The 21,975-nt window shown below is 36.0% G+C and overlaps 1 protein-coding gene across 1 annotated transcript in view; it reads left to right on the plus strand.

Annotated features, from left to right (window-relative positions):
* Window positions 1-18,640, plus strand: part of PLCL1 (phospholipase C like 1 (inactive)) — a 324,933-nt gene extending 306,293 nt beyond the window's left edge. The window contains exon 6 of the mRNA XM_077745785.1: window positions 15,742-18,640. Within this exon, the coding sequence (XP_077601911.1) occupies window positions 15,742-15,924 (183 nt within the window). The 3' untranslated portion in view covers window positions 15,925-18,640. The remainder of the gene's footprint in view (window positions 1-15,741) is intronic.
* The last annotated feature ends 3,335 nt before the right edge of the window (window positions 18,641-21,975 follow it).

Raw genomic sequence — 21,975 nt, forward strand, 5'->3', positions numbered from 1 at the left:
TTAATAAAAAGGAAAGTATAGCCATGGCAGTTAGTGGTGATCTCCCCAAGGTCACAAAGCCGATTCCTAATTTGTTCATCATTCTTTCCACTGCAGACATCAGTTACAACCCTTGTCCTTTCTATCCTTGTGACTGATTCTGGCTTTCTCTATCAGAAGCTTAGAGAGCTTTAGCTGGGACGAGAGCATGGTTTAAACTCTATTGTGCCTTGATCATCAACCAATCAAATGGTGTGGTTAAAATTGTAATGGGCCTATCATTTCTCATTTAAAGTATTTTTTTTTAACCTGAGTTACAGGGAATAGGGACTCATTCAGGCTTCACTGAGTGAGAAGCATATATGTAACAAGGCAGGAAACATGTCTTCTGGGAAGAAGAGAAACCACAGAATGGGCAGTCTCACAGGAACTTGGGCTGGAAGATCATTGCAATCCAAGCAGGCTTTAGGGGACTGTGATTTTTCTTCTCTCAGGAGCAAGAATTGTGGATTTTCACTCTAGTGTGTGGCCTTGAAAACGCTCAGCTCTCTTCTCTTTCTTGCTTTCCTCTGTATATTTCCTAACACCTCTTTCTGACTAAGGCTTTTTAAATTTCCCAGGTCACCTTCTGAGAGTGTTAATCTGATTGCTTTAACTAATTGCCATCATTGCTGCCTGGAGTCAGGTCAGCTCACAGGTCACTGGCTAGCTATTAATTGGCCACTCTTGGGCTATGTGTGAATGCTCAGCCCAACCAGCTGTGACCAGAGTGCCAGGCTGTTGTGCAGAGTGGGGCTATCCCACCTCAAGGTCAGCCCGGGGCTAGTTTCTTTAGCAAGTGTCTGAGTACATGGACAGGATCACACAAGGCTTGTTCTAGAGTTTCTACATGGTGATAATTTAAAGTTCATTTTAAAATGTGCACGATTTTTGGTCTGCATACCAACTACTGAACTATTGGAATGGAATATGAATGTTCTCTCCCACTAGTTTCCTACAGTATTTTCACAGTCATCTGGGAAGAAATCTGAAGCCTAGATAGGAAGAGCTTTTAGGGAGGTATCAGCATGGCACTCATGAAATTGAATGGGTTTGGTGAATGTATGATGCATTTTTCCAGGTATATATATTTATAAAGTAGACTTAAAAATGAGAAGGTAGGAGTGATGGTATCTGACATTCAGAAGAAATGTTTTGACAGGTGTATGTGGTGATTTAATGGTGCATTTTCCACAAGATGGACAGGGTGACACTGTGGAAATGTGTGTCATTTAGAAAAGTGGTTCTTACTGCTGTGAACTTGCTGTTGAATTTCTCTGTGAGCTCTGCCACTCATGCTTTTACTCTAATGTCACAAAGCTGGGTCATTATTTTCAGAGGTGCTAATAATGTGTGAACTTTGATTGGATTCTGGATTTTAAAAAGTTATCAGAGATATTTTGGGACATTTGAGAAAATTTAATATGCATTTCACATCAGATGAAATTGCTGAATGAGTGTTAATTTCATTGGGGTAATAATAGTATGTGGTTATGTCCTTATTTTCATGATGATATGCCTACTGAGATATTTAGGGTGAAATATATATAGATAGATGGAATAGATAAATTGAGCCAAAATGACATATTATGAACAGTTGGTAAATATAGATGTTATTATTTCAACTTTGGTGTAGCATAATTTTTAGTACATTTATCCATTTTGAAATAGTGAGAGAGCGTATGAGCAGGGGAGGGTCAGAGAGAGAGAATCCCAAGCAGGCTCTGCACTGCCAGTGTGGAGTCTAATGTGGTGCTCGAACGCATGAACCCTGAGATCATGACCTAAGAGTAAGACTTAGCCAACTGAGCCACCCAGGTCTCCCTGTGTCACACAATTTTTAAAGTAAACAATATGTTGGAGCAACATATATATACTAGCATATATTGCTAGTAGTTTGGTCTTGTGGATGGCTTGAGTTTGATCTGAAAGTTGAGTGAGTCTCAGATTAGGGAAATCAGGTCTTGAGGTCTTAATTCCTTGGTGTAACGGTAGTCTGGTGTTTTAACCAAATGCCCTGCTGGATTTAGGGCAGCAACAACAAACACCTCATTACTGACCAAACCTCCAAATAGTTCCAATACAAGAAGCCAAGCTGGCCACTCCTCATTTTAACTATTATAGTAATTTCATTTGATAGCTGCCTTACCTTCATTAGTTAAAAAACGACCCAGTGGTTGGAGGATGCAGGGCAGTTGCCCCTTTAACAGTGTCTTGCTAATAGCCATTTGGCTACTGCACTTGACACAACCTAGAACTTCTGCCAGGGTAACTGGGTGCCTAACGGGCTGCTGGATGGGCTAGCCCTGCACATGCCACGCACACTCCTAAAGGGGACAGTTTCAGCCTGTTTAAAAGTGTTACGATTTTGCAGAGGATAAAGATGTCCTTGGTAGAAGGACAAGTCTAGACCAGATGCAGTATGGCTGTCATTGGGCTGCAGGGAATGCCATGCACATTGAAAGCCCTGTGAACAGTGCCCTTAGAGTTGTGCAGCCCAGGACCAGATGGCACAAAATACCACTTGCGTGCTGAAACCCTCAGCACTGTGGAGGTGGTTAAACAGCTGAAGCCATTTTGTGATCGGTTCACTCTGTGGCCCATTGTTATTACATTTATGCTCTTATTCTAGCACTTTTGCAGATTTACTTTTTGGATAGATGAAGCAGCATAATCAGTAATTTCTTACCGTGAAATTGTACCAAGCAAATAGAATGTATTTTAAAAGTATTCTTTTAGTACGAGTAACTGTCTCTTTAGTCATTGTCTGCTGTGGGGTTTGGAGCATCCTGCATCTTTCAGGCCGCTGTGAATGATCTTTTTGAAATGGAAATAGTATGAGCTGGCTAAGTAGAGGTTTCTATAGAAGCTCCTTCTGTGTTTGGCCTACAGCACTCATGACACTATGAATTCGGATTTCAGGGTCATTTACTATCCAAAGAAAGTCAATTTGAGAAACCAGAACTTTTAAACAGCATTTGTTTTTTGTGCTGATGACCATCCATTACTGAAATTTCATTTGAAATGCAATTAATTATCTTTGTCACCTTGCTAAAGGTTGATACTAATCTTCTGTCCTCTCTTATTAGATCTGTTGATACAGAGGCAAATGATCACAGTAATGGGAAGGAAAGAGCAGAGAGCAGGAGAGTCAACAGGCAGTGGTTTCTTACTGTTTTACTGAATGGTTCCTTTGTCAAAATGATTGCAAGAGAATATTCTCAATATACCAGTATCATCACACAGACCTAAATTCATGAAGTTTTCTGCGCTTAAGTCATATTTTTAAAGTTTAGCTCAGGGGTTTCTATTATTCAGCTCACTGGTGTTGAAGCAATTTTGTTGACATTTTCTGTAAGTGGATTAGGCTCAGAGTCATTTGCTCAAAGCAGACAGATGGCTTCTTAACCAGGGTACCCTTGCAGGAACCTATCTTACGGTATCTTCAGAAATATAATGGGTCTGTCACAAAAGATAATGTTTGTCATTAATTTCTTTTGGTGACAGATGATTTCAGTTCATTTTTACTTTCTCATCTGTCTTAAATAAAATGACTGTTTAACTTTTTTTTTTTAAATTTCAATAGTGAGCAGTGCTTCAGTGTTTTACACCGAGTAATATTGTAACCTCTAAATTACAAACAAGAAAATAAGCTTTTGCACAAGAGAGGATGACACGTTTTGGGGTTTCCCAAGGAAACTTTCCCCATCTATTGGAATTATTACTCTTTAAATCTTAATCATTATGGGGTCTTTCACAGGTTATCAATCCTGAATTTTATTCTCTGTAACATTTTATTCCTTCTCTTTTGCCAACTTGTCTTTTTTACATTTCAAAGTGGTTTTTGTTTCCTCTCATTTTGTAAGGTAGACAGAGTACAGTAGACATCTATAACATTGTCATTATAGATAGCAAAATATTGCATTACTGAAACTTTAAAATTTTCTGTTTATAGGGTAATTATAATAGCTAACATTCATTAGAGTTTGCCACATATTCTTCTAAATAATTTACATCTGTTGTGAGTACAATTCTTAGAGCTAGTTTATGGATGAGGAAACTGAGGCACCAAGTGACTTTTCTCAAGGTCAAATAGCTAATAAGTGGTGGAGCCCAGGATTTGGATATAGGTAGTCTGACAGTGGAGGTCACACTATATATTTCCCTACATAATAGCAATTTGGTTATAATTCAAAGCCTCTGGGCCAAACCGTTAGCATATGAGAGAAATGTGGCATCCTTGAAATCAGATGTATTCTTCCATCACTCCTGGAGTTCTGGCTCTGTTCCCCAGTTTGTGTGTGCTGCCATCTTGGGCAGCCAACGTATGTGGAAGGTTTTTAGGAGCTCATGGATACTGTGAGGAGAATCAATATCCCAAGGAGCTGAGAACTAACAAGTCCTCACATTAATAGCATCCTTTAAAATATCCAGCTACTGCTTGTAATGAATTTGATTTTTTCCTAATCTTCTTTTCTGGATCTGATCTGTTGGGGCTTATGATGATATCTTTAAGATGAAAACCAATGATCTCCACACTTTTCCCAATCATGAGTCTTCAAGTATCATTGCTTTTATATTTTGCTTTTCTAAAATTTTGGCTCAGATTAAAATTATTAAATTCTTGCAAATTCTGTATCCACCTTGAAGGCAAAAATCAGACAACAAAGTAGCAGCACAAAGGACGTATTTATGTATGGGACATTCATGGGGTTTTATCATAGAATTTTTTCTTATTTCTTTCTTTATTTAGGATTTTCATTTTTAAACCAAATAGCTCTTAAGCTCTGTTTTTCTTCTCTCAGTTTCCAAGATCTATTAGATGATGTGTACAACATATCATGTAATGTGCCTAAATGCAAAGAAAAATAATACAGTGAAGAAAAAGTATCTGTTGTTCTGAGGAGCAGGCAGTATTAGTTATTTCCCTCATACTTCTTTCCTGTGTGAACTTGGCAATATATTTACTTAGCTTTCTTCACCTTTAAAATTGAAAAGAATTATGACTGATTTTCAAATATCTCAAAAATGTGAAGTAATTACTAAGAACTTTACTTAGCAGAGGAAAAAGATACTATCACTAAATGATACTTGATTGAGTATTTTCCACTTTCATTGTTTTTTATTCAGTATAAGTATCAAGGAAACAAAACAAATTTTAAGTTGGTAAAATATAAGGAAAAATGGAACGTATTTGGCCATTTTGGTGCTATGCCACAGTGGCAGTATCCTACCAGACCACTCTCCCATACTATCTCTATCTGTATCAGCAAGACTATAGGAGGCAAGCATCAAAAGACCCTTATGTCATATTTCATTGATTATAAGATGCCAAAAAGGAGATGAAGATGCTTCTGTTTCTCAAACTGTTGCTCAGATGTCTCTTAAACAAGATCGACTTAAATGATCTGCTAGTCTACATGTTCTCACGGCATCACATTCCTTTCCTTTAAGCACAAGGCACAACTAGTGATTAGACATAATTTTATTTTCGTTTTTTTTTTTTGATTTATGCTGTATCCCTAACTAGACCTCAATTCTACATGGCCGGAAAGGGCATCTGTGTTCCCCATCTTACCCAGAGTCTACCCTTCTAGTTCTTACTGCGTGCAGCACTGCCCTCTAGAGGGCACTTTAGAAAATTGAGGAGGTGATGGAAGAATTCTCTGGAGGTATTTAGTAGGAGCAGCCAAGAATGCTGGATGTCCTGCACTGTGCAGGACAGGACAACACAATGAACAGTTGCCCTCATCTTGCATGACTTTAAATCCCGCCTTACTAAATCATCTAAAATCAGGGTACTTCGGTAAACGATATTAATCTTTTTATAAGAAGTTATGTGAAAGGCCCAGATCTGAGGAAAACATAGTTACTGTGAGGCATGTCTCAGTGAGTGAAGATATTGTTTCTAAATTGTTGAATAATTTATTCACTCTGGGCATTCTGTCTATTTGATTGTGTGATTGCTTTACAGTAAGTGATTTTGGAACAAACTGGGAAGTGAGTTATTGGTTTTAATTTAATACTTTGTTATTATTGACAATCCATGGTAGACATCCCACAGTGTCCTATGAAGTAGAAGCTGTTGTCATCAATCACAAGAAAAATATCCTTTGAGATACCTTTGAGGGTTTGGCAACCCTGGTGGGGGTGTATGGATATTATTTATTTGCTCACTTGTGGGACTATCAGACTTTTCTCCGTGGTGAGACTCTATTGTCTTGGTATGTTATCCCTACCTTTTTTATTTCTGATTTTTTAAGTGTTTTTTATTTAAGTTTTGAGAGACAGACAAAGTATGAGTGGGGGAAGAAATTTCAAAAAGAAGATATATTGTCTTACTTTCCAGAGGACAGTAATTCTTAGTTCAATACCCTGTTTGTCGGGGTGCCTGTGTGGCCCCCTGAGAGAGAGGGAGGAGACACAGAATCTGAAGCAGGCTCCAGGTTCTGAGCTGTCAGCACAGAGCCTGACGTGGGTGTCAAACTCATGGACTGTGAGATCATGACCTGAGCCAAAGTCAGATGCTTAACTGACTTAGCCACCCATGCGCCCCATGTTATCCCTGTCTTAATTGAGGTTATTTCCTTTCTTCTTTTATTGTATGGAAATAAGTGTGATCTGTTGCCATTATTTTTATATTAGTGTCTATCTGGTGCATCTGCATTGTCATTTTCCTATATTATTTGTGTGTGTGGAATGGCATCTGATCTCTTTGTTTCTCTTTTGAATTTAATGAATCCATATTAAGTAAGTTCAGGCCCCTGCCTACTTCATTATGGTTTCTTGTGTTTCTGCCTGAGTGTTTACATATTATAATACATATTATTATGTTTTAAATGACTATTCTCTTACTTCTGTTTACAGTATAGCTAGGATACTATTTTTACTTAATTTTTAATGTCTGTAACCAGCTTATATTATTTTTGACTTTCAATTTTACGATACTAAAGGGAGTCTTACAAAATATTTGTTTTAAAGGGCCTTGGTTTTGATAGAGCTTGGAACCACAAGTCAAAGACAAAATGTCTTGTATATGGAATATGTTTAATAAATATTTGCTTGATGAATAAGTAGATGAAAAAGCAAAAGTGAAGACCTACCTCTTCATTGATAGTTAAGGGAGACTACCATTGTTCCTAAATCAAAGGAAGGAGATGAATATGTCTTGGATCACACATGCATAGCTGAGAACAACATATAATAGGGACAACCAATGGGAATTGGAGATATTAAATTCTATACTTCTTTTTAAGCTCTGGTCAACAAGTGCATCTCAGTGCAATAGATTTTATTGAGGAATGTGATGTTACCCATCATTAATGGTATCTGTTGTCAGCACTGTTGCTGCTCAATTGCTATTACTATTATTAATTATTACCACCACAGTAGGTTAGTTAACACATTCATCAACTCACAGTTACCTTTTTTTGTGGTGGGAACTCAAGATTTGCTTTCTTAGCAACTTCCTTCTTGTTAACTGTAGTCACCATGCTGCACATTAAATTTCAAGAACTTGCTCATCTTGTAACTGAAATTTGTACGCTGTGACCACCTTCACCCTTTTTCTCTATCCCTTGCCTGTAGCAGCCATCAAACTACTATTTGTTTCGATGAATTCTGTGTTTTTTAAGGTTACACATAAAAGTGAGACCATCTGGTATTTGTCTTTCTCTGTCTGACTTATCTCATTTAGTATAATGCCCTCAGAATGCCTCCATGTTGGAAATGGCAGGATTGCCTTCTTTCTCATGGCTGAATGATATTGCATTATATATACAACATCTTTTGAAATGTTAGTAGGTGCTGTATATAGTATATAGATAATACATTAAAGATGCATATATATTAAGGAAGATATATTAAAGATCTATTCATTTGTTTGACAGACACTTAGATTGTTTCCATGTCTTGGCTATTGTAAATAATGCTGTAAAGGGTATGATGGTATGAATATCTTTTCAAGATCCTGATTTCAATTTCCTTTGGATATATACCCAGAAGCAGAATTGCTGGATTATATAGTAGTTCTATTTTTAACATTTTTGAGGAAGCTCCACACCGTTTTACATAGTGGCTGCACCAATTTACTCTTCAAGCAGTGCACAAATATTCCGTATTCTCCACATCCTTGTTGGTGCTTGTTATCGCCTTTCTTTTTGATAATAGTTATTTTGATGATAGTTATTCTAACAAGTGTAAGGTGGCTTTGATTTGCATTTCCCTGATGATTAATGATGTTGAGCACGTTTTCATGTACCTGTTGGACATTTGTATGTCTTCTTTGGAAAAATGTTTATTCAAGTTTGTTGCCCATTTTTAAAAAGAGTATTTATTTTTTTTTGTTATTGAGTTGTGAAATATTTTTTGTTTATATATCTATGTCTATCTATCTACACATAAACAGAGGAGAGAGAGAGAGTTCCTTATGTATTTGGGATATTAACCTCTTATCAGCTGTATGGTTTGCAAATATTTCTCCCATTTAGTAGGTTTTCTTTTCATCTTGCTGATTGCTTTTTGCTGTGAATTGCTGTGAAGAAGCATTTTAGTTTGATGTCATCCCAGCTGCTTGTTTGGCTTTTGTTGTCTGTGCTTTTGGTGTCATACTATTTTGATTACTGTAGTTTTGTATTATAGTTTGAAATCAGGAAGTGTGATGCCTCCAGCTTTGTTCTTCTTTCTCAGAATTGCTTTGGCTATTTGCAGCCTTTGGGATTCCATGTGAATCTTAGAATTGTTTTTCTCTTTCTCAATACCATTGGCATTTTGATAGGGATTGCATTGATTCTATAGATGATGTTGGGTAGCATGGATATTATATTAATTTTCTAACCCACAAACATGAGATATCTTTCCATTCATTTGTGTCTTCTTCAACTTCTTTTATCAATATCTGGTAGATTTAGGTGTACAGATCTTTCACCTCCTTGACTAAATTTATTTTTAAGTATTTTATTGTTTTTGATATTATTGTAAATTGGATTGTTATTTTTATTTCTTTTTTCTGTAGTTTATTGTTAATTGATAAACGATTGATTTTTGCATGTTGATTTTATATCCTGCAACTTTAATAAATCCATTTATTAGTTCTAACAGTTATTTTGTATAGTCTTTAGGGTTTCCCATATATAAGATAAGGTCTTCTGCAATCAAAGATAATTTTGCTACTTCCTTGCTGACTTGGGTACTTTTTCTTTCTTTCTTTCTTTCTTTCTTTCTTTCTTTCTTTCTTTAAGTTTATTTATTTAAACTTAAGAATGAAATTAAGAAATTTAAGAAATTAAGAAATTAAGAAAGAATTTATTTAAACTTAAGAATGAGAGCAGAAGCAGGAGAAGGGCGAGAGAGAGAATCCCAAGCAGGCTCTGCATCATCAGCACAGAGCCCACTGAGGGGCTAGATTTCACAAACCGAGAAATCATGGACCTGAACTGAGACCAAGAGTCAGATGCTCAACCAGCTGAGCTTCCCAGGCACCCTTTCTTTTTCCTTCCCTTCCCTTCCCTTTTTCTTTTCTTGCCTAACTTCTCTGGCTAGGATTTATAGTACTATGTTGAATAGGGCTAGTGGGAATGGGCACCCCTGTCTTGTTCCTGATCTTAAAGGAAAAACTTTCAACCTTTCACCACTGAGTATGATGTTACCTGTGCTCTTTTCACATATGGCCTACATTATAGTGAGGTGTGTTCCTTCTATACTCAGTTTGTTGAGCGTTTTTATCATGAAAGGATGTTGAATTTTGTCAAGATTTTTATGCATCTACTGAAATGATCATGATTTTTATCTTTCATTCTATTACGGTGATGTAATTAAAATTATTAATCAGTAGAATTTAAATAATGTTAAACTACTTCATTTATATATACACTAAACAATACAAAGGTGATTTCTTCCATATTAAAAACTATTTTTAAAAAAACATGCTAATGCAAAGGTTTTCTGCCTAAGACACAGTTAGTTACCATTTTGAAGTAAAGAGGGTTCTTCATTCCTTCAATACTCAAGTTAGTCAAGATTTCTTGATGAGAAAGATATTATAACAATGGAGGATGTTATTTGAAAAAGAAATGTGGAAAAAGATCTTATTTGCCAGGTCTTAAAACACATGCTTTCAAATATTATTTTCATTTTGTTGAATTTCAACAGATTCTAACTTCAAATTTTTGGTAGCCTTTTGAATAATTGTGCTTATTAAACATGTCTTGCTGCTTTAGTTTGTGATGTTGTCTTCTCTTTGAGAAGTATAAGAGAGATACCTCTGTCATGATGTCAACACATTTTTGACCTGCTATTTTAATTTCTCAAATGCAGGACATTGTAGTAGTTATTTCTACCTCATGGAGCAAAACATTTAAACTCTTCAGATAATACAGAAATTCCCAAAAAGCATGGCTTTTGAGCTAGTAAGATGGTAATAGGGCACAACCTACCACTACGTGGTTTTGTCCAACAAATGGTAGCTGGAACAGATAAAAAGCTGTTAATTCCACCATACAGTCTGTGGCTGACTTTTACTAAAGGACTGTTGTTCGTGGCTATTGACACTAGCTGTAGGTGTGGACTCACATGAAAGAATACCAGGGTACTCAGTCTGCCATTGAATATGTGCCAAAAAAATACCCATACAAGTCTGCGAGGAGACAGAGCTACATTTGTTTATGTGTGTAGATGTGTATATGTGATGTCTGTCCATTCCCAGAGTCTCAGTTAGCTTCTTTAAATATTTGTGGTGTGCTCTGAGACAGCCCATGCGTTTCCTTCACACATGACATGGACGGTAGTCATGATGTTCTCCTACTCTTGTATGCACTAATAACACGAGGGATAGTGCAGTTCTTGGGAAAAATGGGTATGAAGGAGTCATGGATGTTGTTGGTAAGTTACTCTGCCAGACTGTAGCCAAAATTATTTTCAAATTAGTTTTGGGGAAGGGGAGAGAGCTGCCTTTCTTAGTAAGAGGAGGAATAATAAAAATCCTAAATATCTTTTCGTAGGGACAATCGTAATAGATAACTTACAAATATATAACTAATAAGTTTACTTACGTTTAGAATTCCAGACCCTTTTATGGTTGTGATATAATAAGATAATCTGTGTAAATTCACTTATCGTTCATATATTAAGTGTTCAATAAATGTTAGTGTCTGTTTTGGATTGTGATAATATTTTATTGTCAGTAATAAAGTTATTAGCAGTAATAAAAATTGTAGTGGTATTGCACAGCAGCCCCATTTACAGTCTAAATTGCATCAGATATTTCTTGACTTCCAGATAATGTATTTTAATTGCAATCTAATGCAGTTGCAAGGCTTTGGTTATGACTGCTTAATCTCTCTTTTTTAAAAAGTTAATTAATCATCACTAACTTTTAGATTCAAATATCTCTATTGCGATCTCTCTATGGTTTTCTGTGATGGCAAGTGTTACTGTTTAAATGTGCCGGGATTTCCATGGACTCTTAATTTTGAAAGCCAAATAAATGTGGAGGCTGATTTGTGGCCATTGCCCTTGAGACTTTTGATAGTCCTGTTGTCCTGTGAGCATCAGTCTACCTGAGATGCCCTCTATTACTCTTACTTTTCTTTTGGTTAAATCAGTCCTCCTTTTTTTTTTTTTTTTCTGAAGCATCCCTAGCATCAGAGGAAAGAAACCACAGATTGCCAGAGATCACTAGAATACTGAAACATCAGCAACAGCTTGACATTTCTTTCAAGTTGAGTGTCCAGTGATCAAATTGTACATTAATTTTACATTTCAGGCCATAACAATCCCAGGTTTATTTGAGTATCTAAGAAGTGTTTAAGTTTTTATAACACCAATTAAATTCTATTCTCTACTTTTTCCTCCCTTCCCAAGACCTGTGTTTGAGGAAAACTTTTGAGTATAGTTCTTTAGAAATTCCTGTTATAATACTCCTTAAATACATACTACACACAAATACCTTCAAATTGATTAGCTGATCTGAATACCCAATACATGTTGTAGGAAATGACACACAGGACAATGGTGTTTTGACAGAGACGATACTGTATAAGCTGGTTACTTAGAAGTTGGAGAGGGTAGGTAACAGAGTAGAGAGAGAGACGCTAGTTGGCCAGGGAAAATTGCTGTGCATATAAAGGGAAAAAGCACTAAAAAGGAATGCTAAGACAGGCATTGTTAACAATAAACTTCACTCTTTCATACAACAGTATGAATCTTTTCTGTTCCTGATATCCTAATAGTGAAGGCACAAGGAGCTGATTGCTTGAACCACAGAACAGAAAGATGACCTTCATTCCTCCTTTTTCAAAAAAAATAGGAAACAAAATTTTTATGTAAATTTTTCAATGTAAAATCTTTATAACTTGGTCTTTCATTTTGTTTTCTTCTGTTCGTTAACAATTAAATTTCTCTTTCTATTTTTTTCTGCCTGTATCATTCAGCCAGGATGTGTCGTCTCCTGGCTTTTAGGAGATGATGTAGTTGTGTTTTTGTGCACTGGCACAAACTGTTTTCTCCAATTGGCCATTGTTTTCTAGAGAGACTGACTTCTGTGTACCAGAACTGGCACAGTCTGGCATTTAGGCCTGGATGCCACCTCTCAGGACTGATGCAATGTCATTCTGGCTGATTAATTAGATGTTTCACAAGCGGCTGCAGGACAAGGGATGTGAGAGCATTATGCATTAGTAACTTGAGATTTTGGAGATTTTTCTCTCTTCTCTTACAGTTAGGGAAGATCCCAATTTTGCTTCTGTTGTAATTTTAAAATGCTTAATGAAAATTTCAAACCTAAAAGGAAAATTATCTCTTAAAAGTAACACTGAAAAAGAGTGTGGATATCATTTCTGTATTAATACAGTTCAATTTTTAAAGGAATCTTTTAATTTGTAAATCCAATAGCAATATACATATCTCTGTAAAACAGACTCCAGCACGTGCATTTAATTTTTTTCTAATGTTTATTTTTGAGAGGGGGGGTTGCAGAGAGAGAAGGAGACACAGAATTACACAGGAGAAACAGGCTGCAGGCTCTGAGCTGTCAGCACAGAGCCGATGCAGGGCTCGAACCCACAAACAGTGACATCATGACTTGAGCCGAATTCTGCCATCCAGCTGACTGAGCCACCCAGGCGCCACATTGCAGGGGCCTTATAAACAAAGCGGTAATATATATCTACTAACATATGTACAGTACCAAGGTATTAATTATAGCAGTAGACTGTGATACCCACTCTTTCATGTCACCTTATAGCATAGTTTACTTGTGATGATTTCATTTACAAACATCTTTTCAACATATTTTCTTTAATATTTAAAGCTGCGAGGAAGGCAGAAGGATATTTTCTTGTTTATAGAAGAGAAAATGGCCTAAGGAGAAATTGTTGGTGCTGAAAGCAAAACTAAGATAATCGGACTTTTGTCCCTGTCAGTGTGTCCTTGGAATACCTGATCTTCTTGACTCTCTAGCTGCTGCCTCTGAGTTCTGTCAGGCTGTGCCACATGAGCAGTGATTCTCTTTATATCTGTGTTGTTTTCATGGGTGACAATGAATAGGAGGCTTTCATGTACTTTGTTGAGTGCATGATTTTCCTTGAAGAGATGTCATATCACATTGTGCTGAAGACTGCAGAGTCTGGAACCCACTGCTAGGCTGTATTTGAACCCCAGCTCTACCACTTAGCAGCTGCATGACTCTGGGAAAAGTGACCACTCTGGGCCTCAATGTTTTTTCATCAATAAACCGAGAATGAGAAAAGTGCCTATGTTCTTAGGGATGCTGTGACAGTTGAATGAATGAACATATGTAAAGCATAAAAAAGAGTGCTAGTACAGAGTAAGCATTTTATACATTATTATGATTACTTAAGAATTGCATTTTTCAGAGTGGATGTGACTTTGTTTTTCAATGTCCAGAGGGGTTGGGGCGCCTGGGTGGCTTAGTCGGTTAAGCGTCTGACTTTCGCTTAGGTCATGATCTCACAGTTCGCGGGTTCGAGCCCCGCGTCGGGCTCTGTGCTGACTGCCAGCTCAGAGCCTGGAGCCTGTTTCAGTCTGTGACTCCCACTCTCTCTGACCCTCCCCTGCTCACGCGGTCTCTCTCTCTCTCTCCTAAGAAATAAATAAATAAATTTAAAAAAAACATTCAATGTCCAGAGGGGGCTCATTATGTCTGCATTGTACAGAACTGACTCTCCATATTCTGCTTGTGTAATGAATATTTTCCCCTGAGAAAATCGATCTCTATCTGACAGAATGCGCATCGTCTTGCCTTTAGTCTTAGTCAAACTAAGTTTAGTTTATACTAAAGTATAAACATGGGGTACGAAATGGGGCACTTCAACAAGGTACAAGACCTGGACGTTAGTCCCAGCTCAGTCACCAGCTGTGACCTTGGGTCAGTCACTAAACCTCATTAGGCTCAGCTTCTTTCCTCCTTACAAGAAGGCTAGACTATAAATCTTCCAAGTCCACTTATAAAATCCCTTTCTGTGATTGAGGTGATTGGGGCGAGTCCACTTTAACAGAAATATTAGGCAAAGCCCTCCTTATGCATGCATCCCATTTAGTTAAAGCCTATTATTAGATGGATTTAGCTATTATTACATAAGGTAGAGTTGGGACGTGTCTGTGTAGATTTTGAGGAATGAAATATTCTAAGGCATTTTTTAACACAAGTTTCCTCATACACCCTAAGGAAAAACCACTGTATCATGGAGCACCTTGGTTAAAATAGTTGAGGTATCCTTTGGCTAAGTCTCTGCTTTGTTGAGGAACTCTCCAGCAATCACTGTAAACTCCACTTCCTCCCACATTGTCCTTTGTAGTTTGGGGTCCAGGCATTGCAGTAAGAATGGAGAGGAGAGAGAGAAAGGACTATCTCCTCTTTTGTCTATGCACCGTGGGAAAAGTGCCAGTTTCCCTACACTTGCTCCTTTGGGCCCCTGAGCCAGCATCTTACACATTGATCATTATAATGGAGAACTAAAATAGGAAAGAAAAATAAGGAGAAAAAGTCTTTCTTAAGCAGTGATGTAACTGACAGCTGACGATTTCCTGTGATCCTCCTTTACTTTTTGTTTTGATTGACATGTTGAACCTCTGAAGCCTCTTTTTCTCCATCAGCCAGATGGGAATATTGTCCTTAAGGACACTGTGGGTAAAAATAGAAGGGATGTAGGTAACTAATAATTCATTAAAAGATTGCAAGGATAACCCAATACATAAAAAAAAAAAAAAACCCTGCTTACCAAGCATGATGGTGTGTGATTTATGTCACAGAAGATGTTTGGGTTTGTAAACTCTTGTACATGGAGGATCTGATTTAATTTTCAGTTCTTTCCTTGATTTCTCCCAAGAATAGGAATGCTGGGCCTGGGTGGGACAGGGGTTGCAGCAGTGTGCAAAGTCTCAGACCATAGTGAGAGAGGTGTGGACCATCCTGGGTAATTCATAGAAGCCCCCTCACCTCCAGAGGTTGTTCCTTATTACAGGAATCTCAAGGGGCTACTATCAACCACAGAGCTGATGGGGATCAGGTTGAGGTCCTTGGCTTTAAGAGCAAAGACCTTCAACAGTGCTGAAAAGAACCTGGGGATAATACCTTGAGAAAGTGAGCTCGCAGGATCTGGGTCTGTTTCCTCACTGAGTAACAGCACTAATGTATAGAGTGATATCACTCAGGATATGCCTGGTGCATAACTTTCTTCTTTGGTGCATATTTCTACTTGTTTGCAGGGCCAAGGAGATCTGCTGAAGAACGCCAAGAATGAAGCTATAGAAAACATGAAGCAGATCCAGCTGGCGTGCTTGTCTTGTGGACTTAGTAAGGCACCCAGCAGTGGTGCCGAGGCCAAGAGCAAACGCAGCCTGGAAGCCATAGAGGAGAAGGAGAGTGGCGAGGAGAACGGGAAGCTGTGACCCTGAGCAGTACGGACACACTCACCCATCCTTCTTCTTGAGGACTCTGGTTTTTCTTTCTGTTTTTCTTTCTTTAAGCTTTTTAGAAATTCACAAAAAGATGCCCTCCATGGGGTGTTGGACATAGACAGATATTTTCACAATGTCAGTATTTTAATGTAGTTAATTTATCTAAGTTAAAACCTTTAGTAGCAGTGTTTAAAATTCTGAGATGAGTGTACATACCCACGTATGGATGTGAGTGTGTGTGTGTGTGTGTGCGCGCGCGCGCGCGCATGCGTGCAAGTGTGTGGTACAAGTGTGTTTGTGTGTGTGTGTGAGAGAGAGAGAGAGAGAGAAAGAGAGAGAGAGGAAGAGAGACAGAAAGTGAAGTGAGAAAGAGAGAGACAGAGATTCAGAGAGAGAGATTGAGGTCCTGTGAAAATCTATTCTATGTTGCATTATTCATTTAGTAAGTTATTATGTTATCATTTTGGGACAAATTTGTTAATCTGAAATTCTAAAGAGCACTTACAATAACCTGTTGCTGTGTTTAATTTTGCTTCTCTACCTTTGTCATTTAATGTAGAGATCTTAACATAGACTGTTATCGAAGGAAGCCAAATTTACCAACGCATAGATGCTTTGATAGATTAAATATAGATTAGAAAAATTCCTAAGAATCACAGTAGAAATAAAATTGAGTGAAAGATCAAAAAAATGATCAGAATTTCTAAGAGAATCAGCAAAATCATTTCTTCACTTAGAAACTTTTAAACTATTTATTAAATAAAATCAAATTTTAGAAAGTTTCTTTGTAGTTGTTTATCAAACATGTATGATTTCAGTGGAAAAGCTGATCATGAGTGAATTTATACCCACTTACGTGGAACTCTGAAACACAGTGAGAGCTCTGTTGTCATTAGGACTTTGATGTAACATTATTTTCAGTTCTGAAATGGCAAGGTTGAGATTTGTAGGAAGGTTCATTCTTCCAAACTGGGAATCTAGCATTCATCTATAACAGACATGAGCAGCTAGGAGGTCTTGGCTTTGATTAAATATAATTTATTATACTACATTTAAAGACACTGTTCAAGCACATCATCATGTTGAATCGACATAAATTCCGTGGGTCAGATAACATCTTTGAGATGATTTAAGAACTGATTACAAAATATAATTTTAATACATGAACAAAAACATACACACAAAAGAAGCAAGCTAATTAGGGTACATTTATAATTGCATCCAGATCATTTTTACCCTTATATCTTCATAAAGTACTTGAGTGTAATATGTTTGTTACTTCCAGCAGAACTAAATGTTCTATGGTTATGAAAATATATTTATTTAAAACATTGCTTTTATTTTGAAAAGCTTCTTAATTAATTTGATTAACAAATACGCTAGTTTGGAAGAACCTAGGAATATAATTGTTGAAATTTCTGCAATTATAAGCATCTTCTATAGCTACTGTGTTAAGTTATTTCTGACTTCTTAACACTATTATGTTCATGTTGCACATTACTGAAAGTAAAGATATGAAACAACGCTTTTATTGTTCTCTTTTATTGTGAATTCATTGAAAAGAGAAAAATAACAAAAATGAGTTATTATATTAAAAATATCTCAAAGGGTATGATATTTCCATGGACCAAATATGAAATTTCTTCTTGGGTTTAAAACTGGGTATTTGGGGAGGTACATGAGCTCATTTTAAGGTAGGTTTCCAAGGGTAGTAAAATTGCCTAAAAAATTTCTTTACCCTCCATTATACTTAACCTACATAGTACAAAGAATAGTGGAATGTAGGTATCTAACTTCCTTATGATAAAAAGAGGTGATAGAGACAAAAACAAAATCCACTTTACGTCAGCTAATTGGTTGGTTTCACTTGTGGACTTCTTCATCCCTCTGAATTCCATTCAGAGAAGTCCATGCCTTTATTGCTGGTATGGAGAGGTGGGAAGAGAAGACAAAGGGTGAAAGCTCTCAAAAAATGTTATTAATTTCTTTACTGACATCAAAGCTAATCCTTAAAAGTGGCTTCCCTAGTTTATTCCAATACTCCTAGAGCTCCACCCACAAGAACTTGCTCAACTGTTCTTGGACTTTTTTGTTTTTAGTTTAAATAAATTGAGTCTGCAAAAAAACCACCAAAAGTATTTCTGAGAACATAATAGGGGTTCCATGCCATCTAATGATCCTTCTGGCAATGGGTTGTCTGCCAGTCTCCACTCCACTGCATTGGGTCTGTTTGCTAGCCAGGGAATGAGGCATGGGACAGTGTGGAACTTCAGATTTTGAGAATGAAAAAGTTGCAAGGGAAAAAAGCTCCCTACAATGGTCTTGCCTCTGGATGGAATTATAAAAACAAAGCTAACTTTTTACATTATTATATTCTACCAGTGTCTGTTTTCTTTCCAGACTTGTAGTAGAAAAATCCTCTTTCCATCTGTTTAGCTTTTGATGATGCTAGAAACATAATGATAGATATTAATTCAATTTTTGTTTATTAATTTTTACATTACCAGTGGGATGTGAAGCAGAGATGATAGGTATTATCACTGACAGAGCCACTGATAAGGTGAATGGAAGAATTAACTTTGGATTTTGGTCTGTCTGATTTTATGTGGAAGAGTATTTGTTCAGTGGTTTTGACTTTTAATTTAATTCTCAAAATTTTAAACTATTAACGCTTTCCTTTATAACCACCATTGAAAAGAACTTTATTGTATTCTTTGATAATAAAATACTAATGATTAGTATAAAAATGCAAAAATACAGATATGTAAAAAAATCACCCACTAGTAACATTTAGATTTGTATCCATTCAGACACTGTTTAGAGTTTATACATCTAAATATGCTTTAATTTTTAAGAAAATTGAAATCACATTATATGAAGTGTTTTTGTAACAGTCTTTTCACACAATAAAAACAATACATCATGAGTCTCTTTCTACGTATATCTGTACATTGGCTCTCTCAGCCTTTGAATGGAATCTAGCCCACAAATAATGTATTTTATTTGGCCACTGAATCTTTTTCAAAAAATTTTGAACAATAGACAACTTTGAAAAATCATGAGATTTCACATAAAAATTTAATTTTCCACTTCTTCTAAGAGATTGAGTATTCTGACAACACTAGATGCCCTTCTGCACCTCCCCACATGTTACTTGTCATCAACTAATTGGATATGCTATACAGTTGGCCAAAGAGCTTCTTCATTCATTTATGTTACATCTTGCCTCTGTAGATGTCTTAGGTGGGGGATTCTTGATCCAAATTAGTATTAGTGTCTTATGATGTGGATTACTATAATATATTGAAACAGTCCCCTATTGTTAGACTTTTCTCTCCTAATTTCTTGTTACATAAGCATTGCAGTGATGAAAATCCATTTTTTCAAAGTAGTACAATTTTTTCTTCAGAATAAATTTCTAGAAGTGGAATTATTGGGCCAAATGTTATATAGATTTTTTTAGGGATTTTGAGATACATTGCCAAATAGTCTCCAAAAACCTTGTCCAACTTAAATTCCCACCAGGAGTTTATGAGAGTGCTCAAATCCTGGCTAATGCTAAATTTAATTATTGTTTATATCTTTTCCAATCTGCTAGCTTAAAAAATCTTGTTTCTCTTTATCCTCTACTCTCAAGTGAGATTGAACACATATTAGTATATTCATTTACTTCAGATAATTGTGTATAGTTCTAAGTTTTCTGATCACTTTTGAGTGGGGTGGTCTTTTAATCTTTTTATTTTTATTATTATTTTTAAAAGGCATTCACTTAATAAGAATCTTAACTCTGTGTCTTTCATATATGTTGCTACTAAAGTCTTCTAATATACAAAGCCCTAATGCAAGTATGATTTTTCCTTTATGATTGTGTTATAAAACATCTTTGCCAACCTATATTCATGAAAATATTCTCTTATATTACCTGCTAGTAGCTTTACTTTTCACATTTAAATATACAATCCTCCTAGAATTGCTTTTTGTGTATAGTATAAGGTAGAGTTCTAATTGAATCTGTTCACCACATGGATAATCAGTTGACCTAGCCCATTTACTGTAGACTGTTGTTTGTCCATGACTCTGTAATGCCACCCTTGTAAAAAAAAATGAAGCACCCATGTATATGTGTGACTTTCTGGAATATCTGTTTGGTTCCATTGGTTTGTGTCTATCCTGGCAGCATTACTGCCCTGTCTTAATTGTGATAGCTGTTTAATGTTTTGATTATCAGAGAGAGTAGGCCTCCTTACTTCTCTACTTCATCATTTTCTTGGTTATTTTTGGTTCTTTGCATTTCCATATATAAATTTCTATCAGGTATCTTCTGGAATTTTTATTGGTATTACATGTATATATCATGTATATCAGTCATATATTACATATATGACATATCAGTCATAAATCCCCCCAAATTTGGTAGATTTTGGACATTCACATTATTGAGTATTACAGTCCATTCACATGACATATTACTCCATTTATTCAGGTCTTATTTAATTTCTGTTAATACAATTTTATAGATTTCTTTATGAAAGTCTTGCACACCTTTCAGTAGATTTACTCCCAGGTATTTGATTTTTTAAGCTATTAGATATAGTAACACTCAAAATTTAAATTTCCAAATTGTGGTATATAGAAAATATAATAGATTTTTTTGTGATCATATACTCAGTGAACTTGATAAATCATTAATTGTTGATTTTAAATTATCTATTCTTTTGGATTTTATAGGTACATAATCATGTCATCTGCAAAAAAGACAAATTTTTTTAATTTTATGATCCTTTACTTATGTGTCTTATCTGTTTTTCTTGATTTGTAGAACTGTTTAAAACCTCCAGTACAATATTCAATAGAAGTGATGTTAGTAAACATCCTTTCTCATTCCCAGTCTTGGAGGAATTTTGCAGTATTTCATAGTCATGCATGATGTTTACTCAAGGTTCTGATAGATTCTGTTGGGAGATTTAAAATTCTTTAAATATAAATTTTGCCATTGATATATAGATAAAACTATAAGACTCTTAGGAGAAAATATAGGAGGAATTTTGTGAGCTTGGGTTAAGGTTATGAATTTTAGACATGACACCAAAAACACAAGTAACAAAGGAAGAAATAAGATTGAACATCAGATTTTAAAACTTCTGTACTTCAAATGATACCATAGAGAAAGTGAATAGACAATTTGCAGAATGAGTTTGCAACTTGTATAGCTGATAAAGGATTGACATCCAGGATACATAAAGAATCACTACAACATCATAAAAAGACAACCTAGTTTTAAAAAAAATGGACAAAGGATCTAAATAGACATTTCTTTAGAGAAGATATACAAATGGGCAATAAGCACATGGAAAAATGCTCAACATCATTGATCATCAGGAAAATTTAAATTGAAACCACAATGGGGTACCATTTCTCACCCAGCAGGATAGCCATAATAAAAAAAAAGACAGATAGTAACAAGAGCTAGTAAGGATGTAGAGAAATTAGAACCATCTTACACTATTGGAAGAAATGTAAAATGGTTCAGCTGCTTTGGGAAAGAGCCTGGCACTTCATCAAAAGATTAAACATAGAGTTACCATGTCACCAGCAGTTCTACTTCTAGGCATATACCCAACAAAAATGAAAATATATGTCCACATAAATGTTCATAGCATTATTCATAATAGCAAAAAATGTGGAAACAATCCAAGTGTCCATCAACTGACAAAAGAATAAAAAAGATAGTATGTCTTCAAAATGGATTATGCAACAAAATAAAGAAAGGAAGCACTGATACCTGTTACAACACAAATTAACCTTGCAAACATTATGCTAAGTGAAGGAAGTCAGGCACAAAGGCCACATATTGTATGCTTCCATTTGTATGAAATGTCCATAATAGGCAAATCTGTGGAGACAGAAAGCACACTAGTGGTTATCAGGAGCTGGAAAGAAGTGGGATGAGAAGTTACTGCTGATGGGTACGTGGTTTCTTTTTGGGGTAATGAAAATGTTCTGGAATTAGATAGAACTATGTTTTCACAGCCTTGTGCATAT

The sequence above is a fragment of the Crocuta crocuta genome, unplaced genomic scaffold, assembly GCF_008692635.1.
Source record: "Crocuta crocuta isolate KB4526 unplaced genomic scaffold, BGI_CrCroc_1.0 scaffold564, whole genome shotgun sequence".
NCBI lineage: Eukaryota > Metazoa > Chordata > Mammalia > Carnivora > Hyaenidae > Crocuta > Crocuta crocuta.